The 16125-nt window shown below is 42.2% G+C and overlaps 1 protein-coding gene across 7 annotated transcripts in view; it reads left to right on the top strand.

Annotated features, from left to right (window-relative positions):
* BEGAIN (brain enriched guanylate kinase associated) overlaps positions 1–16125 on the top strand; it is a 255234-nt gene that overhangs the window by 128652 nt on the left and 110457 nt on the right. For 4 of the 7 annotated variants that reach the window (XM_038404268.2, XM_043516804.1, XM_043516803.1 and 1 more), the window contains one exon: positions 467–556. The exons of the other annotated variants lie outside the window; for them this stretch is intronic. In XM_038404268.2, the coding sequence (XP_038260196.1) occupies positions 467–556 (90 nt within the window). The remainder of the gene's footprint in view (positions 1–466; positions 557–16125) is intronic. 7 annotated transcript variants of the gene reach the window in all.

Raw genomic sequence — 16125 nt, 5'->3', positions numbered from 1 at the left:
ACAGTACATGGAATGCAGAACTTGAATCTCAGCCCAGATTTAATTAAACGTACTACTGCCACAGTGCACAAAAGTTACTTTGTTGGCCCAATTGATACGAAATATAAATCTGTTTAACTTGATGTGGTACAGTGCAACTATAAGACCTAATTACTGAGCGGGTGCTGCTCTAGTGAAGTCAATGAGGATGCACCCATTTAGACCCAGGGTGAGTTTGGTCCTACAAATCTTTTTTGTGACCTACAACAGGTCTCATGTAAGATAACCTACAAAGATGTGGGTTGAAACAACATCTTGTGTGTAAGATTTAGTATTGCTTTAAGTAATATAGTGTGAATTTCAATACATTACTTGAATATCTAAATTATGTCGTAACTTGCTTGTAAGCAGGTTGTCTAGCTAGATTTCCACTCAGATGTCTTATGAGCCATACCTAGCCACGGTTTATCCTCTATTCATGCTGCAGGGTACGAAATTCCTGGGTGCCATCCTGCCTATGGCAACCTAGAATTCTCCAGGGCAGGCTCGCAAAATCTTCACCTACCCTCTGGGACAGGTAATTAAAAAGTGATGTTTTGTTAAGTTATGCTTTCTTTCTAACTTTCTCATGTCAATAGTTCGTTTCTATTCTTCACATCAGTCTTTAGTTACTCACACCCCAACAATACAATATTTCTGAATCAGGGAAGTAGCAGCAAATCTATTTGATAGTATTCTGGATGATTGCCTTATGACAGCTTGTAGTAATTATTACCAGTATGTATAAAAGCTGTAGTATTTTCAGGTTACTACTATTAGTTGTTAGATTTTCAGTCAGTGTGGTTATGAAAATACATACACATTTCATCCATTATTGATGTAACAGTAATTTGACCAGGTTACCTTTCTTAATTGTCAATGTTTATATATTTCTAGATCTCTTTTGTTCTTTTTCTCCTTGGGCTCCATGAATCAGGTTCTCTCAAAGCAATAGGTGCATAGATGATGAAAGGATATGCTGGAGACAGGCTTACATGGAACAGTCATGATTAATTTTAGCTTGATGTTCCTGTGTAGCACGTAGTGTAAAGTAAACTAAACTAACGACTTTTTCCATTTTTTCCCCATACTTGTCTTTCATTTTCTCTTACTATCTCCATGGATTTCTCCTTTGTTCCTTTTGCTGGTATCCACCCAACATCATTAAAAGTTGCAGGTACCTAGAAGTGATACTGTTCACTCATCCTATAAAATTTTCACTGGGACAAATATTCAAAGTGGAAAATTCATAAGACAACAAAATAATGGTAGGTTTGCCCTTAGGGTGTCTTGTTGCAATATGCAGAGTTTCCTCCGAGAAGTGTTGTGGTTTCTCACCCTTAAGGAGATCTTAGTACAAGAAAGAATATATATATATAGGATTCTTCAGATACTTCTTGGCACACTGTATATTACAGAGTGTACTGAGAAGGGGAAGAGCCATTCAACATTTGGAGAGAAGTAGATTTCCATGAGCAGTGAACATGTTATGTACTGGGAAAGTGGTTTAAATTAGAGTACATATTTTCTAATCCTTAAAATAACTGTAAATGACTTCTATTTTTACCATGGTCCAGATATGAGAATAACTTTGCTTCCTGGCATCTCTGCTTCCTGTCCTGGCTGAAACCAGGAAGTGACCAATGAAACCAAAATTAAGCAACATATTTCCACCCTTACAAAAAGAGTTTGCGGTTCAATTTGGCTTGATGTTTGGGAATTCATTTTAATCAGAACTAGTTTGCTCACCCATAGTGTAACCATTCAGTGTGATCTTACATGTGTTTTTTTTTAAATGGATTACTATCATGGAGTTTGGAGGACTTTACTATGGTATAAGGTATAGTATATAGTAGTCTTGGTTTATGACCAGCTAAATGGTTTTATTCTTGTAGTGCCTGCTAAGCACACCTGAAATTCATTCATTGTCCATTTGTAGTCCTTAGTTTCTAATAAAAATGAGCTTTCATTTAGGGAAAAAATATCACAGCTGGATTTCAAACACTCCAAAGTTTTAGTGTATTCAGATCCTGAATTTTGGATCAGGCATTACTAGTTCCTGCAAAAATGTTTAGCAACTTTTAAATGGAGCAGAGTAAGATTAAAAGATTATGCTAATATTATTGCATGAGCAGCTGAAAGAACTGCAAAATGAACCAACCATGCAAAAATAATTTTGTGATGATAAAACCTAAAAATAATTATGATTTCCAAGGTAAATACACCCAAACCATATGCAAATTGTTCAAAATTCTTAGTTCTTCAAAACATATCTGGAAATCTCACCAGAATTGGCTTTCTGGTTGTATTTTAGGTGTTCTGCTTCTGGGTGGGACCAGGAAGTGCACAGGTGTATGAAAATGAAAGATACTGCCTATAAAAGTTGTCAGAAAATGTAAAATGTGGGCAGATTGAATTTTATCCAACCTGGTTCATCCATGGTTAAAAAAAAAACCCACTTCAGTCACTTCATAAAGAAAAATCTCTTTCTCACTTCAGAGACCATAAAAGTGGCCCTTGAACTAGGTACAGTACTGTAGGCTGCATTTAAGTAATAAGTATCTCTTTGCAAAAGGCAAATTCAGGCCATTTCAGTCAGTCTCTAATAAAAATCTGTTAAAAAATTAAGCCACTTTAATCCATAAATGAGTTCTTGCAGCCACTGCCTGTGCAGGGCTGATGCAGACAGAATCCCTATGCAGGAGTTTGTTGTACAGTGCTTTTCACACCTGCTGATGAACAATGCTGCATGTGCTTACCTGAGCATCTGCTGCCAGATGTTAGCCCTTCTGATGCTGTACAACAATCCCCTACTCCTAGCCTGGCTCTCTTCACTGCTAAGGGAGAGCTATTGATTAGTCCCTGTGTAGGAGTTTTGGGGCAGGGGCTGAGGTTTCCTAATCCTCCTTCTCCCTAGTGTACCCACAAAGGAGAAGACAGAATTTAGCCCTATGCTGAAAAGCCAGCTGAGCTGAGTGTGTAGAATAAAACCACCCACTGCTCAACTAATAAGTCATGACACTGGAACTGGGAGAACAGTTGTTTGAACTGATTTCACAACATGCTGAGCAATGGCAGACTTGCTAGAGGTGTACTTATTTAGATTCTTGCAGAATAGGAAACTTGTCAATTTGCAAGTCCTAAAATAGTGTAGTGCAGCATCTAAAACAAAGAGGTGAGGATCAAAATAATGAGCTAATGACGACAGCACATATCTGATTTGCCATAATAGCAAGTTGATCACCCAGCTGAAAATCATTTGCAAATGTCAGAAAACTGAACTTATATTTTTAAATATTCAGCTACACAAATTTCATTCACGTAACATTAGGGCCCATTTCTGCCCTCAGGTAAAGCTCTCAATACTCCCATTCCACTCAGTAAGTATTGTGCTCATGTAACTGAGAGCAACATTAGTTCCCAAGGAATCTGAATTACATTTACAGGACATAGATTGTTCAGGGTTAATGATGTTCTTTAACTCACCCAATCAAGCGTTGGTGTTCATAGATTCATAGATTCATAGATACTAAGGTCAGAAGGGTCCATTCTGATCATCTAGTCCGACCTCCTGCACAGCGGAGGCCACAGAATCTCACCCACCTTCTCCTACAAAAAACCTCACCTATGTCTGAGCTATTGAAGTCCTCAAATCGTGGTTTAAAGACTTTAAGGAGCAGAGAAGCCTCCCTCAAGTCACCCATGCCCCATGCTACAGAGGAAGGCGAAAAACCTCCAGGGCCTCTCCAATCTGCCCTGGAGGAAAATTCCTTCCCAACCCCAAATATGGCAATCAGCTAAACCCTGAGCATATGGGTAAGGTCACCAGCCAGATACTACAGAAAATTCTTTCCTGGGTAACTCAGATCCCATCCATCTAATATCCCATCTCAGGGGATTAATCCTATTTACCCTGAATATTTAAAGATCAATTACTTACCAAAATCACATTATCCCATCATACCATCTCCTCCATAAACTTATCAAGTAGAATCTTAAAACCAGATAGATCTTTTGCCCCCACTGCTTCCCTTGGAAGGCTATTCCAAAATTTCACTCCTCTGATGGTTAGAAACCTTCATCTAATTTCAAGTCTAAACTTCCTGGTGGCCAGTTTATACCCATTTGTTCTTGTGTCCACATTGGTGCTGAGCTGAAATAATTCCTCTCCCTCTCCTGTATTTATCCCTCTGATATATTTATAGAGAGCAATCATATCTCCCCTCAACCTTCTTTTAATTAGGCTAAACAAGCCAAGCTCCTTAAGTCTCCTTTCATAAGACAAGTTTTCCATTCCTCGGATCATCCTAGTAGCCCTTCTCTGTACCTGCTCCAGTTTGAATTCATCCTTTTTAAACATGGGAGGCCAGAACTGCACACAGTATTCTAGGTGAGGTCTCACCAGTGTCTTGTATAACGGTACTAAAACCTCCTTATCCCTACTGGAAATGCCTCTCCTGATGCATCCCAAAACCGCATTAGCTTTTTTCACAGCCATATCACATTGGCAGCTCATAGTCATCCTATGATCAACCAATACTCCAAGGTCCTTCTCCTCTTCTGTTACTTCTAATTGATGCGTCCCCAGCTGGCATCTAGACACTGGAGATATATTGTGTTGCCAAAAACCTTGCACAAAATTCCCTTTTATTCATCCTCTTTCTCACGGCATGCTGCTCTGACTATAGAATACAGCCATTATGTGATAGACAGTATATAGAATGACAAAGAACAGTCCTATAGCAGCTGCCAGTAGAATTTCAGCAGTTACCAAGAGTTACCACTCAAGGTATTTGAAATGCCACTGCTATTTCCCATTATAGGCAACAGTTGTATTGTCTCTGATCCCATTACTGTTGGCAGATATTTACTTTCTAAAGGTTGGCCCCTGTATATTCACATTTTGGGTACAACACAAATTGCTTGTGTGACTTTCGCCATGAAAGGTGACCAGAGTGCAAGTGTGCATAAAAAAAGGACAATCAGTTAACAATCAGTTGTTAATATATAGATACACTCTACATACAGATTATGGGGAGGGAGAAACATTGCTCAACTCCTCCTTTCAGAACCAACCTAAGATGTCTTCTCCCAGAGCCAGAAGAATATATACATAGTTGTTTCATTCAATTAACACAAACCCTCTGTAAATGCCTGGCATGAAACAAAATTTGATATCTTCCATTGTTGTATGCAGTGTCATTGTAGCTGTGTTGGTCCCAGGCTATTAGAGAGACAAGGTGGGTCAGGTAATATCTTATTGGACCAACTTCTGTTGGTGCCAGAGACAAGCTTTTGAGCTTACACGGAGCTCTTCTTCGAGTCTGGACACTGAGAATGTTTCCCAGATCTGAAGAAGAGCTCTGTGTAAGCTCCACAGCTTGTCTCTTACCAACAGAAGCTGGTCCAATAAAAGATATGACCTCACTCATTTTGTCATGAAACCAACAGCCCCTAGAGAAACAGCCAGATACAGGTGAGCTTTAAACCAAAAGAAAGAAAGCAGGAACAAGAAGGAGAAAAAACAGAGGGGAAAGAAGTTGTCAAATGTGAAGAGAGAGATTGTACCCCTCTATCTATCAAGTTCTTTGAATCTGACTGCTTTATCTGAAGTAGGACAGGAGCTGATTCTCTTTCCTTATGCCACATCATCTTTCCATAGATCTTCCTTGTCCTTTTAAAGGAAGTGATAAAAAAAGGTTCAATGTGCCTCTGTACATGGCGCTTCACTGATCCTTACTATGTGCTGTATTCTGACAGCCATGCACCTTTCTGATACTGAAAATGAACGTTTAAGACAGGCACAAAACAAAATGGGGCAGTGTGTGGGTGATCAAATAAGCTTCCTCTTAGCAAAGCCATAATAGTGTTTGAATATGGCTGTCAAGCTATTCTAGATGGATCAAGAATAAAAAAGAAAAGAAAGTCGATGAAGAAGCAGGAACCATTAACATTATTAGAATATAGTGTTATATGTATGAGAGCTGATGTGGCAGGTCTTCCTTAGTAATAACCTGAGGGAGTGGAGGAAGTACTTATTCTTAACTGCAAGCCAAAGCAATCATTGACACCCCCTCTCCCCCATCCCAGAAGTTGTGTTAAGGTGATTGGTGTGATTTAGGGATGCTTTATGAACTGCCTAGAGAGCTTCCACTTTGCTTCCAAACTGGTCTACCTCTAATTTTGCTATCCCCATTTCTTATTCCTTTGATATTTTTTTATTATTATTCATGACTTACTAGCTTGAATTCCCTAGAAAAATAGAGGGCAGATCATTGGGTCTTTCTCTGACATTGCAGGATATAAAAAATAGTTAATGTTCACACCACAATTTAAACTGACTTGCTACACTGACAGGCAACTTCGCAACAGTCTTTGTTAGGCAAGTTGAGCTATTTGTTACAAATAAATGATCTGACCTTTTTCTGAATCATGCTTATGACTGCAAATGTATTTTTGTTTTTCACACGTTTTTACTAAATAGTTTATGCAAACATATATCAGCCTTTGGTATATTAGCAAATAACTGAAGTGAACAGTTGTGATGCTCAGTGTGTGATTGGTCGTCTAAGTCACATGGATATTTTTTTCTCCCTGATTGGATGATTGGAACTTTTAAGACAGGAGAATAGAGAAGAGTAAACAACAAGAAGAGAATACCTTTGTACAAAACCCAATATCACACATGAACGAAGTGTAGTCATTCTCCAGTTACACAAATATTTGCAAATGGGCAAAACAAACAACCACTCACAATCTGAATGCATGTTCACAGAGTGTATGCACTCCAGCATTCACTGTAGTTAGTAAGAGATAGGAAGCAGGCTTACCTCTTTGCTCTGCATTTTGTTCTTCTCTTGAATCTTTTCTAGCTGTTCACCCTTATGTTTTCCCCAAACACACAGTCAAATTCAAAAGTGATATAAATTAAATGCCTTTACTCAAACTCCATTAGACCTATGTGTAACTAGGAAACAATTCCATTTCATGAGAAATTTCTAGGTTTCACAGTATGGTTTTATTCCAATGTGGAACATAAACAAGACCTTTTGACATTTTTCATGAAAAACCAAGAGAGAGAGAGATCTCAGAATAGCAAATAGCCTGGTGGTTACGGTTCTCACTTGCAATGTGGGAAATCAAGTTAAAGGCCCTGCTCCTAATCAGGGAGGACAGGGACTTGAACGTGGGTCTTCCAGTTCTCAGCCAGGTACACTAGGCTATTAGCTACTCTGCAGTAGAACAGTGTCTTCACACCTTCCCTAAAGAAATTCCATCCTGGAGCTCAGCAATGTCTCCACTGAAATCTAAATGTTTCCACAAAACATTTCAGTTTTGACAAAATAGTATTTTTGATGGAAAAAAGTTTCCATCAAGTTTCACATTTGATAGAAAGTTTGACCCACTCTACTTACAACCCTTTGCTAATGTCTATTTAAATATGTCCGTTGCTCTAAAAATTGCTGAGTCTAGATAAGTAAGTCAGTCTAGACTCGAAAGAGAATCTAATTAGGATAACTTGGGGGGGGAGAAAGTATAGATTATGATAGTTTAGACTTCCTCTATACTGACTAAGACTTCCTTATTGTTTGCAGTGTTGTTGTAGCTGTGTTGATCCCAGGAGATTAGCAACAAATTGAGTGACGTAATATATTTTATTGGATCAACTTCTATTGAGGTGCAATGGCTGGCACTTGGCAGGAGTGGCAGCTAGTGGTTAGAGAGTGGTATGGGAGCTTAGGCTCTCCTGCTCCATCAGGATTTGGCCCAGAGCTCTGTGGAGGTAGCCAAGGTGAGGCACCCACGAGCACCTTAAGACAGTCCTCCCTGGATCACTTCTTACCCCTCCACTCTATAATTCAAGCTTTTTCAGTCTGTAACCAAAATAATGTAGAACAAACATAGTGCCTTTAGTCAGTCTGGCTTCTAGCGGAGCAGTTCCTCTCTTCTTGGGTATGTCTTCACTACCTGCCAGATCGGCGGGCAACGATCGATCCAGTGGGGATCGATTTATCGCATCTAGTCTAGATATGATAAATCGACCCCCAAGCACTCTCCCGTCGACTCCTGTACTCCAGCACCATGAGAGGTGCAGGCAGAGTCAATGTGGAAGCAGCAGCAGTTGACTCACCGTGGTAAAGACACCATGGTAAGTCGATCTAATTGCGTTGACTTCAGCTACGTTATTCACGTAGCTGAAGTTGCGTAACTTAGATCGATTCCCCCAGTGTAGACCAGGGCTTAGAGGAGCAGCTTCTGTGTCCTTCCTCAGAAGCTCCCAGGGAAGGTCCTTCTCCCTGCCTGGTCAGCCCCCTTCTGAGCTATCTGGGTGCCTTTTAAGCCCCACCTCCACCTGGAGCATGCTCTGCAGGGGCCGTGGGGTGGGGTTGTTTGGGCCTAGAGTTGTTCCTTAACCCTTTTACTCTACTGTGGTGTTTGTACACCCTGTCACACAGGGAAAAGAGAGCAGCTTTGCTACACAGAGCTCTTCTTCAGAAGAAAGCTTGAAAGCTTGTCCCTTTCTCAACAGAAGCTGGTCCAATAAAAATATTACCTCACCCACTTTGTCTCTCTAATTAGATGTCTTTAGTCACTTTTGATTTAAGCCACTAGCCTTCTGATTTTTGTGTGTGGCACATTTATCTTTCTTTCTCATACATACAGCCTCATCTCGCTCAGCTATTTATCCCTTAAAAGTGTCTCTTCAGCAAAACTGGCTATCTTGCTAGTAAAAGCTGCAAATGCATTTTGAAGACTCCGGATACAAATCAAGTTAACAGAAATATTAAATTACTCTTCAGAGATCTGACTGAGATTTTCTATGCAGGAGAATTATATAAACTGCAGAGGTTGGCATAGCTAGCGGTGCTGCTTATGTTACAGTATGGGTATCATGATTTATAGCAATAAGTTATTTCCTCCCCATCAGCTATGCTGCATCCTGGATTCCTCAATGTTCGGCAGAATAGAATATTCCCCAAAATAGAGGTTTGGATTCCCCACTGTTTACTGTTATTTGGGTAAGTCATGTCCTCTGCAGTTTTCAGCACCTCAGGGAAACCTGACTGCCTGGTGAAGAGACTTCATTTAATAACTTGGGAGCTTTAATCTATTCCTGAAAGCTGTAATTTTATTCATTATGTTTCAATTTGACCCGAAAAGAGCCTTTGGTTACTGATAGTACATATAGAATAGAGCAGTGATTCCCAACCATTGGTGTGCTGGCAGGCCTGAACCAGGGGTGCCATGGAATTTTTTGAAAAGTACGTGTGAGAACAAGGGGAGGAAAGCCGCCTTCTGATTGGCCATCTGCCATACTGCCCCACCTCCTCCAGAGGCACAGCGACCGATCAGAGCTCAATCTCCCTTTCTTCTCCCCCGCCCCTCCTGTGTGAGCCAGGGGTCAGCTCCTCTGCCCCTCCCCTTCCCTATTGCAGCCGCCAGCTGGGGGCAGGGGGAAGAGCCTCTGGAACGTGAGGTGTGCCGCAGCAGAGAAAAGGTTGGGTACCACTGGAATAGAGGAGACGTTGTATAGCCATTATGAACATATGCCAAGAAACACACCATTTTCTACTGAGAATAATGTCATTCACCGCACATAACAGCTGGCAGTTGATCCTCTAAGGATTTTTTGCACATCTAAGGTTAGCTATTCATCTTCATATCATCTTTTCATATGATATTCGTATTGAATTCAATGTATTGGGAAGTTATAGGCTTTCAGAATTTATGTTCTCTCCACTAACGTGAATATTTACTCACATACTTGCCACAGCAGAGATGACCCATATCTGCTGATAGTTCAGGGGGCACAATTTAAAGGTTCAGCCACCCCCAGAACAGCTTCTGTCATGTCCCCCCCTCCCCATGACAGCCCCTCCACTTACCCTCAGTTTGCCCTCCTGGAATGCACAGCCCTCCCTGCAGCTCCCAGCTGTTGCTCCTGCCTCTCCCCATTAGGCACAGCTCGTAGCTACTGACTCCAGCAGCTACTATGCAGGGAGGGGGCCTGGCCCCACCAAGTGTTTGAATATGGCCAGCAAATCCTGGCTGAAATCTGGGGAGGCATGTGAGCCCACAAGTCACCTTCACCCTTCCACACCTTCCCTCCCTCCCCTGTATTGCCTCTGTACCCTGGGATAGGAATAATTCCCATTTAATCCAGAGAGTGTTAGGCAGATGCAGTCAAAACGTGATTCCAAGCTATTTTAAGTTAGGGGATGCAACAGTTCTGCCCTCGTATGAGCTAGTCCATGATTTCAGCAGAGTTCAGACAGGTATATTTAGCAGAATTAACACAATTGTAACCCAGAAAGAGACATTCTGCATTAGTTGTCTGTACCCTGGGGGACAAAGAACAAAAGTAAAGTAATCACCCCAATGCTGCAGTAGTCCTATTGTAAGATATTGGTCCAGATCTTCAACTCACATAAGTGGGGCCATTTACATCTGGCTCATAGTGTTTAGGACCATAAATTCTATAGTATGTATAGATATAAATAAATAAAGAGCCTTTCTGTCTCCCCTTTCATATGACCCATTAGTGTTTGATGGCTGTTGGTTCGCCAGCTTGAGCTCTTTAGGTATAGTTGGGAAATACAATCAGGGACCCCTTCCATTTGTGTGTGTGTATGGATGGGGACTGGGAGCTATAAAAGCAACTTGACATCCAAATCTAGCTCACTCAAGCATTTATTCTAAAGCATATACATCTCCTCCCCCCACACAAACACTCACTTGTCAGCAGCTTTCCATACATGAATGGAAAAATCAGCACGTAATTCAGCAAATGTACAATACGGTCTCTGATGCTCAAACCCTTTGAAAAACATAGGCCTATTAGACTGGACAAAGAAGGGCCTATGACAATTAGGGTCCAGACACCCTAGGAAAAGAATAGGGAGTCTGAACCCCAAAGAATAAGCAATTGAATCAACTGGATGTATACAGTATTATTGTGTGTAAAATATGTCAAATAAGGTCAGGTTCTAGTCTCCTTCTTATGGGCTTTTTTCCCTTTTATTTTATTTTTGTCTGGCATGGCAACTCATGGTTATTTAGGGTGGGGAAATTCTAGCCAGGATATCTTAATGTTTTCCTATTACCACCAACAGCCCGTGGTTTGTCTCTTCCTGAGTATTTACAATGCTAGGGGCTTGGAGCTGGTTGGGGAGGCAACCCCTCCCTGCCTCTCTGATCAGCTCCCTGTTGTGAGGTGGAGCTGACTGTTGCAGCACAAATTATAAGCACAGTTTTATATCTACATAAATACATAAACACTGTATACATCTCATAATGACCATCAAGTTCAGAGCATGACAAGCTTTCATAAAAGAACTTACTTGACCTATTTTTATATACACGAACATTGAATCAACTGGTTGTATAAAATTGCTTATTCTTTGAAGTTCAGACCCCCTGTTCTCCACTCAGGGTGTCTGGACCCTGATTATAACAGGTTTCAGAGTAGCAGCTGTGTTAGTCTGTATTCGCAAAAAAGAAGAGGAGTACTTGTGGCACCTTAGAGACTAACAAATTTATTGGAGCATAAGCTTTCGTGAGCTACAGATGAAGGATACGGTGCATCCGATGAAGTGAGCTGTAGCTCACGAAAGCTTACGCTCAAATAAATTTGTTAGTCTCTAAGGTGCCACAAGTACTCCTTTTCTTTTTTGGACCCTGATTGTCACAAGTCATATGTAGGAAAAGGCCCTCCATCATCAAGGACTGAATTTGTAAGGAGCTCAACCAACATTCAGGTCTGAGGGGGTAGGGGGCATACTGGATATTTACCTGTTCAAATACCAATTTGAGCATGCAGTTAATTATACTTGGGCCCAAACAACCTAATCTGAACACCTCAAATCTTTGGGGATGTATGGATTGGGTTCCAGATCTAAAATACAGGGTAGTCCTCTGTTTCTAGAATAGGCTGAAACGAATCCCATATCTAAATCCTCCTGAATGTGGCAAAGTTCAGATGTGGATCCAAACTTTGCAGTTTGGGCCCATCTCTCCACTTAACATGTGCACAAATCAGTTTGTTCACAAAAGTGCAGATATGCAGCTTGGTTTTTGCATTCCCCTTTTGCAAGTGTTCCCCTTACTTTCCAAAATAACATCTTGATCATTTGATACTTGGTGAGATAGGATATTCTATTCCCAAAAAACCTGCCCAACACAGCAATACAATTGCTGTTTCATTTGGGACCTTTTTAATAACCTGAAGAACATTAGGAAAAATCTTGAGCGTTTTCTTTCAGAGTAAAGTTCTCAACAATATTGTGTTGCTGACCCAGCCAGAATGCCCCTTTCCCAATACAACCAGAATGCACTGGCACATCTCTGATCCCAGTCTGAGATTTTCTGCCTTCTCCTCACCACCTCAGGCTTGAATGGCTATACTGCCCCCATTTGGGCTGTTTAATATTTGTATTAGGATAGGCACTATAGGCATTTGCTTTTCCCTCTCATTAGTCAGGATTTCCTGTACCTCAGTTTCCCCTTGCTGGTCTGCAGTCTTCCTGTGCTGGTTGGTAGTTTGTGTCTCACTATCCAGTTCCCCTGTGACTGGTTGGTATTTTAGCCCACAGATGCATGAAACAATAGGGGAACAGAAGCAGGCCCCACAGTCACACAGTACTCCTCCCCACCCTGTTTAGCCTTTTCCTCCTCAATTGATGGATAGTCATCTCAGTCAGCACTAGCAGGAGTTGACAAGGGGGTTTTGCAATGTTGTGGGGCCACAGGTATGCTGTGCGTAAATACAGAGATGTGGGGGAAAGTGCAGCCAGAATATGAGATTCTGGAGGTGCAGGAAAACGGGCTTCAACTCTAGGCAGATGTGCACCATGGCTTTCCCATGCCACAGAAGAGGCAAATGTTGGGACTCCATGAACCACACCAACACCATGCCTGTGTTCATGTCCCTATGAAGGAGCTACCAGTTTATGTCCCCGAGTGGGCTTAAACCAGATTGGCATTAGCTTTGCAAAAATGTTTTCCTTCCCTTCAGCTCTGCAAGCAAAACATTTAAAAATGTAACCACTAGACAAGTAGAGACCGTACAGCAGCTCCTGCATTCCCTCAGAGCTTTCTGCCATGGTCTGTACAACCCTCGTCTTTCTCCTCTAGAGTAAAATACCCTTCTACACAGTCAGCTCCCAGTCGTTATTGCGTCCCTGAGTTGCCTCAGGATCTTGGCTAGGAATTAACCTCTGAAACCCCAGGCAATAGTATGACTTGGCAGATATTGGAGAGGAGAATGGCAGAGCTCAGTGGTTTGAGCATTGGCCTGCTAAATCCAGGGTTGTGAGTTCAATCCTTAAGGGGGCCATTTAGGGGTCTGGGGCAAAAATTGGGGATTGGTCCTGCTTTGAGCAGGGGGTTAGACTAGATGACCTCCTGAGGTCCCTTCCAACCCAGATATTCTATGATTCATTGTCTCCTCTAGGGTACCCAAAAGTCCTGGTCCAATACTGGCAAGTATGGGTAGTCACACTGTTTATAGACACACATGACGGTGCTAAAGTAGTTTTTCATGTCTGCTTTTCATTCATATAAGCAAACCAATAAAATATGTATTACATTTTGGAACAGATCAATTTGCAGAGAACAACATGATGAAAGGTCTGCAAAAACATTTTTAATGAGGCAAAGTGAAAACATCCTGCAGTGAGAGGTTCCCTGAAGATAGGATAAATATTTAGAATCTTATTGAATGTCCATATTTTTAGAGAGATATTTTAGTTAATCAAAATGGATAATAGCTTAAAAATCATTAGTTATCACAGCAGAAGTGCTTTAGAGATCATTAAAAGAAAAGAATAACCACTGATGCAAAAGTTATTTCTTTGTTGGATTTTGGGTCCTATCCTGCCATTCCTTGCTCCTTTGAAACTTATTACTGAAGAGGATGTGAGTTTTGGGAAGTGAGGAAATGCAGGATTAGACCCTTTCTGAGCTGTACTGCACAAGGGGCTACATATTTCCACTTAGGCCTGGTCTGCACTACATGGTTAGGTCAATGAAAGGCAGCTTACATCAACCTAGCTGTGGAAGTGTCTTCACATAAATTTGGCTCCCTCCAACGTAAGTGCCCTGCTATGCCAACTTAATACCATCACCTCCTTGAGTGGCAGAGAGTCCGGGTCGATGTAATTAGATCGACACAGTGTCAGTGTAGACACTGCATTACTTACATCAACTGTTACTGGCCTTCAGGAGCTTTCCCACAATGTCCCATACTGACCGCTTCGGTCACCATTATGTACTTCACTGGCCAGGTAGATAGGAAGCCTCCCTCCCCTTTAAAGCCCTGCAAATTTTTGAAATTCCTTTTCCTGGTTGCCTGGCTTGGCAAGCACACCTAATAGTTCTCCATTGTTGAGTGGAACTGCCCAACTGACCATGCCTGCTACATGCTCCAGAGACGCTCCTGCCTAGAGTAACAGGGGGTGTTGGATCTCCTGGACCTGTAGGGAGAAGAGGCTTTGCAGACAGAGCTCGAACCAGCCATAGAAATGATGACATCTATAAGCAGATTGCTCAGGGGATGTAGGAAAAAAGGCTACCACAGGGACCAGTGCTGAGTGAAAGCCAAGGTGCTGTGGCCAGAATACCAGAAGGCCAACAATCGATCTGGTACAGAACCGCAGACCCGCCACTTTTACAAAAACCTTCGTGCCATCCTTGGCAGAGACACTACCACCAGCTCCAAGAGCACCATAGATTCTTCTGAGGAGCCAAAGTCCCAGGCCCCTGCCATGAACAGCAAGGAGGAGGGGGTGGAGGAGAAAGAGGAGGAGTATGGAGGACAGGTGACTGGGAAATCCAGCTGTGCAGCAAACCAGGACCTGTTCTTGACACCACCACAATCCAGCCTGTCCTGACAGTCGAGCACTGGCGAGACTGATGCAGGGAAAGGAACCTCTGGTAAGCGTGCTGTTTATTTTGAAATTACAGGGATGGCACCCTCAAAATAGCAGGACACATCTTTTGATTTTCCGTGGAAGGACTCTGCAATCCTCTGCCAAAGGTTTCTGGGGCGGGCTGCCTTATATCTTCCTCCATGGTAGGACACTTTCCCAAGCCACTCAGCAATAATTTCAGCAGGCACCATTGCCATACACAGGCTAGCAGCATATGAGCACAGGCGGCACTGGGACACCAGCAGCAGCTGTGCTCTCTCTGCCGCTGTTACCCTCAGGAGTGAGATATCAGCTAAAATCACCACCACCGGTGGAAAATGGTGCCAGTATTCAGTTCCATTGCCCTATACAACTATAATCGTGCTAGCAAGCTATTCCCCCCTCATTTCCCTCACCCCCTTATGGGCCATACTCACCATGGCCAGTGCTGTGACTGACACCGTGCTCTATCAGTCCCAAGCGGAAGTGAAAATGTAGTGCTTACATTTTGAGGAACAAGGGGAGTGAGATCAGCATCTTAAGTTTTGATTTCCAGTGTGAATACACTGACAATGGTACATCTGTGTGTTGTATCTGCAGCTGCTGCCATTGCGGCAGTCAGGATCTCCCTCTCTACACCTGCAGAACACTTGAGCCAGATAAGGAGGAGAAAGAAAAGGACTCAGGATGACATGTTCCAGGAGATCCTGAAAACCAGTGTTGCATCAGAGAACAAGCACAGGGCCTGGAGGATCATCTTTGCAGGAAAGCCTGGACAAAGAGGGTGGAGAGGAGAAAGGTTCAGGAAAAGGAGAGGGACATTCAGCAGGAGATGCTTGCGCTTCTCAGACAGCAAAAAGAGATGCTTCAGACTCTGTTAGACCTGCAGGTTCAAAAATCCCATGCTCACCTTCCTCTGCAGCCCATATAAAACTCTGCATTGGGACCTCCCTATACACCCCCTGAACATTCCATGTGGCATAAGGGGTTTGTGCAATTTATGTGAAGACACTTCCACAGCTAGGTTGACGTAAGCTGCCTTGCCTCCATCCAGGGGGACACTAAAGAAAATAACAGCTTTTCAAACATTACTGTGAAAGACACAGCTTGTTTTTTGTACCTGAAATGAAAAAGACTGTTCTTTCCCCTTCGTAAGTTCTGTTCCCTTAATTTATTAAGTGCTAAGTGTCTTTTTTAT

The sequence above is a fragment of the Dermochelys coriacea genome, chromosome 6 (genome assembly GCF_009764565.3).
Source record: "Dermochelys coriacea isolate rDerCor1 chromosome 6, rDerCor1.pri.v4, whole genome shotgun sequence".
NCBI classification, from domain to species: Eukaryota; Metazoa; Chordata; order Testudines; family Dermochelyidae; genus Dermochelys; species Dermochelys coriacea.
Note: the sequence above shows the minus strand (reverse complement) of the source record. Positions and strands in the feature narration are given on the sequence as shown.